The sequence below is a fragment of the Vespa crabro genome, chromosome 12 (genome assembly GCF_910589235.1).
Source record: "Vespa crabro chromosome 12, iyVesCrab1.2, whole genome shotgun sequence".
Classification (NCBI taxonomy): Eukaryota; Metazoa; Arthropoda; class Insecta; order Hymenoptera; family Vespidae; genus Vespa; species Vespa crabro.
The window spans coordinates 4,598,910-4,604,742 of NC_060966.1; the positions used below are offsets into that span (position 1 = coordinate 4,598,910).

The following is a 5,833-nucleotide window of genomic DNA, read 5'->3' on the forward strand; positions in this document are numbered from 1 at the left end:
TAAATAAATAAATAAATAAATAAATAAATAAAAGATAAGAGACAGAGGGAAATGAATTTGTTTTGCAAAACAACGAAGGATATAAGATTTGCAAATAAAAATTAAATTTAAAAAGGAAAAATAAGATGAACAAAATCTCTCGATATTTCAAGCCGTCGGATAATAATCGAATTAATTTTTTAAACACACGTTTTAAGTGACCACTGTATGTATTACGTCTGTGTGTACATGTGCGTATGCGTATACGTATACGTATGTTTGTTTGTGTATGCATGTGTGTCTGTGTCTGTGTGTGTGTACGTGTTTGTGAATATATATCTTTTCTATAAGAAAAAAATTAATACACGAAAAATATCTCTTTTATTTGATAACAAAAAAAAAATCGAGACAAAGAGAGAAAGAGAGAAAGAGAGAGAGAGAGAGAGAAAGAGAGAGAGAGAAAATTTTTCTTTTATTTCAAATCTTATTAATCCTTCTCGATAAGAATTTACAGAGCCAAGAGAGCTTAGGAGTATGACAGAGATAGGACAAATTTGAAAAAGAAAAAAAAAAGAAAAAGAAAAGAAAAAAAGAAAAAAAAAAAGCAAAAAAGGAAGAAAGAAAGAAAGAAAATTAAAAAATAAAACTCATTCGAAGGATTTGAATATCCATTTGTAATAGTACATTACATTCAGTATAGTTGATAAAATGACGAGGAGGAGTGTATTTTTTCTAGGAACGTTAGTGGACCAGGGGGGCAGCAAGAACCTAAATATCGTAAAACAGCCAAGTTTAATATGTAATTGACGAAATTAAATGAAACGAAACGAAAAAGAAAAAAAAAGAAAAAAATGAGAAAAAAAAAAAAAAGAAAAGAAAGAAAGAAAAAAAAGATAGAAAAAAAGTGGAAACAAATGAGGAGAGAAAAAGGAAACAAAAAGTAAATAGATAAACAAATAAATAACGAAACGTGTTATGAACATATTAAAAAATGATCGAACTGATAAATCGTTTAGGATCTGTCTGCGTTTGGTAGCGAATTACGAAAATTAAAAATTAGAGAAAAGAAAGCCAAAAAAACAAAAAAAAAAAAAACCACACAACCTGAATGATAGTACGTATAAGCGCGTATTGTGTCGGTAGACAGTAAAAAATGGAGGGGAAAAAAAAAAATAAATAAATAAATAAATAAAAATAAAACGAATTTTTATTGGTTATGTGCAAAAGAACAAAAGAGGACGAAAGAATTAAATGAATGAGAACAAGAAGAAAAATAAAATGAGATAAGATGCGAGGAGAGGAGAAAGTGAGCGGCATTTAAAAAAAAAAAAAAAAAAGAGAGAGGGCGAGAAAAAAAATAATAATAAAGAAAGAAATAAATAACAAAAAAAAAAAAAAATAACAAAAAAAATAACAAAAAGAAGAAAAAAATAGGAAGAAAAAAAGCAGAGATAGAGAAACAATATGGAAACGATAATATTATAAGCAACAAGAAGTGCTTTTATGAAATACAATATTATTTATACCATCCTGATGATATATATAAATATATATCTATATACATACATTATATGTATATGCTAAGGGCTAAATAATAAGAAAAATCGTGTATTATGTAATACAAGATATATATATGTATATATATATAGATAATATATATATATATATTCTATATATAATCTATATATATATATATATAGATAAGTATATTAATATTACAAATATATATATATATACATATATATATATTATATATATATATATATATATTATGACCTATTATAAACTATTATAATATTAATAATATATTGTAATAATTCGTAGTATTATATTGTGACTAGCAAAAGGCATTATAAGTAATAAAGGTTGTCCTATATGTGAAAAATTGTCTATAATTTTTATCCAATATTTTCATCATATTAATTATTTCATTAATGGAGAAACAAATTTATATTATTATTTTATCATTTATATATTTTACCTTTCTACTTTTATTCCATTTCTTTTCCAAAATGTATATATATATATATATATATATATATATATATATATATATATATATATATAAATATATAACAATAGTAATTTTATGGAAATAATTCATTAATCTAAGAATTTCAAAGTCGTCGTTGTTTCGTAATATAAACAATAATAAAAGTCTAAGATCTCAATTAATATTACATATAGTAAATAAAAATCAATTTACCTTTGGATAATAACGAGTAAACATTATCGTAGATCACTTAATTACGTTACGCATTTTGTTGGTTAATTTTATCGACTTTCTTTAACATTTATTCCAATATATAATTCACAGTATTATAATATTTTATCAATAAATTATAATTATGAAAGATATAATTTTATAACAATCGAATTTATATACAACGAACGAATTAACGACGTAACGAATTTGTTTAATTGTAATTTTGATTAGTAATATTAACAATTAAAAAGTCTTTTTTTTTTCTTTTTCTCTTTTATCGATACTTCGCTAATCGTTGACGAACTATTTCGTAGATTACATTGAGAATCATTGACTAACCATCTTTGTAGTCGAAGCAACGTGTCATTGGATCTATTGCCGTATGTCAAAGCCGAACATATCATAATTTTTGATATATATAAAATAACATATATCCAAAATGTGTACGTGTTTATTAATTAAACTCTATTATTATTCTATTATTCTAATTTATAAAGAAGAAATTGTATTCTCATGTATTATACGAGTTATGAGATAGGTTATTTTTCGTTGACGTGTATCCTAACCTCTGAAAGATATATCTTTTTGTTTTTTTTCGTTTTTCTTTTTTGTCATACGAATAAATTAGATATTAATAAGAATTGATTTATTGTTCTAGCTGTTACCAGTGGTATATCATTTTTATTGTCTTCCATTTTAACTGTACTTTTATTCTCTGGAATGCAAATGTACAGAGCATGGTTGACATCATCGCAATTGCACACTATTCTTGGAGGTTATATTGGATCGTTACTATTTTTATTTGTATTAACAGCATTAGGGAATCTGGAGACAACTGTATTTGGAAAATCATTTCAACAAAAATTATTTCCCGAAGGTTAGTAGTTATATCCTTTTTCAATTAACAATTTGAAATTTTTCAACTTTCAGGTTATATTGTAAAAAGAAAAAAAAAAGCAACAAAGAAAGAAAAAAAAAAGAAAAAATGTATTATTTTATGTTATAGTTATCTTCTCGTTAATTATTAGCTTGATTGCATCGGGATTGGTTCATCGTGTGGCTACTACAACCTGTTTTTTATTTTCTATGGTAGCGCTCTATTATATGAATCGAATTTCTCAAGAAACTTATGCCGTACCTGTACCAACAATGTCGTTGCATTCAAAAAAAAGAAAGTAAACGATATGAACATACTATTTATTGCATCATACTGTTCTCTTGTATTGTCAATACATAAAATAATGTTTTAATCTTTTATTACGTTTTGTATGTTTATAATTAAAGATCAAAGAATTCCTTTAATCTTACACCAATTAAAAAGAAGATCATCTTATCCTCTTTTATATATATAGATATTACATTATCAAATTAGCAAAAGAAGATTATAAAGAGAAATATTCAATATTTATTTTTAATATTCTCAAGATTTATATATTACAATGCTTTCGGTTTCTTTTTATTTCTTCTATGCTGTTCCGCTTCTTCTTTATCACTGAAATATTCATAGGTATCATCTGTGGAATCAATACCAACTGGAACAGCTTGTTGGAATTGATTATCTGTTTCTTTTTGATCTTTTAATTCAGATTGAGGCATAACATGCTTGTAAATAGAAAGTGCCTGGAATATAATAATAAATAATTGAATTTTTATCTTATAATAATTGATTGTTTATAAGGGAAAATAAAAAATAACAAACCTGTGTTATCATTGATGTAGCATCTCCCACATTACTTGGCAATATTATAGTATTATTAACTTTTGCTAATTTATTAAATGCATTTACATACTGTTCAGCGATAGTTAAAGCAGCTGCATTTTTTGCATCTTTAAGAGAAAGCGAATTGGCTACCAATTGTAAACCCTTTGCACGTGCTTCTGCTACAGATATTAATGCGGTAGCTTCACCAGTTGCTTTATTTATTTGTTCCTGTCTTGCAGCCTCTTTAATTACATAATATATTTATATATATATATACATATTAATATATACATATATATATATATATACATATTAATAATATTGTAAATAATGATAACAAGTACTATGTAAAATTTTTTAGTGTATTACCGGAACTTAAAATCCTAGCCAGCCGTTTGCCTTCTGCTATATTTACTTCAGCTTCTCTGGCTCCTTCGGATTCCAAGATAGCAGCTCGTTTTTTACGTTCAGCTTCTACTTGCATTTGCATAGCTTCTTGCACTCTATTTGGTAACTTTATATCAACTATAATAATTAATAATAATAATAATAATAATAATAATAATAATAATAATAATGATAATAATAATAATAATTGGATATACATTATAAAATAATTGAAGTTAAGTATATATATAAATATTATTTTAACTTACGTATTTCATAACGAAGACACAGTATACCCCATGCTTCGCTTGCTTTATTAATACTTTCTACAATAGAAACATTAAGACCTTCTCTTTCTCTAAATACTTTATCTAAAGATATTTTTCCCAATTCTGATCTCATTGTAGTTTGTGCTAATTGCATTATGGCAAATTCAGCATCCTCAACCCCATAAGAAGCCAAATAAGGATCATTTATTTTTAAATACAATACCCCATCGATATCGAGTGTTACATTATCTATAAGAAATAAATTAAATAATGAAAATCTTAATCGTATATTAGTTTTTTTTTATTACAAATCATTTAAGAAAATTATTATAGAAAAAACGTACCAAATGTAATTGCACTTTGGTTAGGTACCTGTATGCAAATTTCTTTCAAACTTTGCACGTATTTAACTCGATCTATTATTGGAAAAAGTAAGTTAAAACCCGGTTCTAATACTTTATGAAATTTTCCCATCCTTTCTACGATCCATGCCTGAAATAATATTACTATATAATCAATACATCAATTTTAATAAATTATTTAATTATATATAGATTGATATTATTCAAACCTCTTGTTGCGGCACAAACATTATAATAGTATTCAATGGTGTAACAGCAGATGCATGCCTGACACATTCTGCCGCATATAAACTACTACGAAGGCCACTTTCACGATTCAAAATAGTTCGTTTCTGTTATAAAAGTATAATATAAAGTAATTTAGTTAAAAAAAAAAAAAAAAAGAAAGAATCAAAACAAAAGAGATATTTTTTTTTTTTTGAATGATAAGTAACAATATTAATACGTACTGTAAAACTATTAAAGTTCCTTATTAATAACATTTTAGTAATATTCATTTTGTATTTGTTTACTTTTATAGATACAATACGTTCAATTATCAACAAACACAATTCCAATGTTATGAAAGTTATTACAAATTTTCATAGAACTTTTCGTCACTTGGATCAAATCTTTAGAAGATTGTCTACAAATGTAACTTTTGTGTTTAAAAAGATAGATGTCGCGTCGGTATAATGTCAATATATAATGCATACATATATATATATATATATGTGTGTGTGTGTGTGGTCTGTACGTATTTTTTTTTTCTAATGCTATACATTAGAAAAATATGAATGTATATAACAAAAAAAGGGAAAAAGATGGAAGCATTAAGGAAATAAATCAATATTCATTTTTTACAAACGAAAGAGAATAATTGTGGTATTATACCGACGCTTTATAGCAGCGCCATCTGCTATACTCGAAAACTTATATTGCGGCAGAT

General features: G+C 25.2%; 2 protein-coding genes across 3 annotated transcripts; one reads left to right on the forward strand and one right to left on the reverse strand.

Annotated features, from left to right (window-relative positions):
• The first annotated feature begins 2,416 nt into the window (after nt 1-2,416).
• LOC124428481 (protein KRTCAP2 homolog) lies at nt 2,417-4,385 on the forward strand. 2 transcript variants are annotated; one of them, XM_046972553.1, is made up of 3 exons: nt 2,417-2,628; nt 2,844-3,062; nt 4,249-4,385. In XM_046972553.1, the coding sequence occupies exons 1-3, from the start codon at nt 2,625-2,627 to the stop codon at nt 4,272-4,274; spliced, it is 249 nt and encodes an 82-aa protein (XP_046828509.1). In that variant the 5' UTR covers nt 2,417-2,624; the 3' UTR covers nt 4,275-4,385. The 2 variants fall into 2 exon arrangements, with proteins under 2 accessions (XP_046828509.1, XP_046828508.1); XM_046972552.1 differs by lacking the exon at nt 4,249-4,385 and adding an exon at nt 3,192-3,442 and having other exon boundaries at nt 2,465-2,628.
• Nucleotides 3,362-5,613, reverse strand: LOC124428479 (stomatin-like protein 2, mitochondrial). Its single transcript, XM_046972548.1, has 7 exons — nt 5,355-5,613; nt 5,115-5,237; nt 4,888-5,035; nt 4,544-4,792; nt 4,257-4,412; nt 3,885-4,129; nt 3,362-3,805 (listed from the first exon to the last, which is right to left on the reverse strand). Exons 1-7 carry the CDS (start codon nt 5,400-5,402, stop codon nt 3,620-3,622), a joined length of 1,155 nt encoding a protein of 384 aa, XP_046828504.1. The 5' UTR covers nt 5,403-5,613; the 3' UTR covers nt 3,362-3,619.
• Nucleotides 5,614-5,833: the final 220 nt, after the last annotated feature.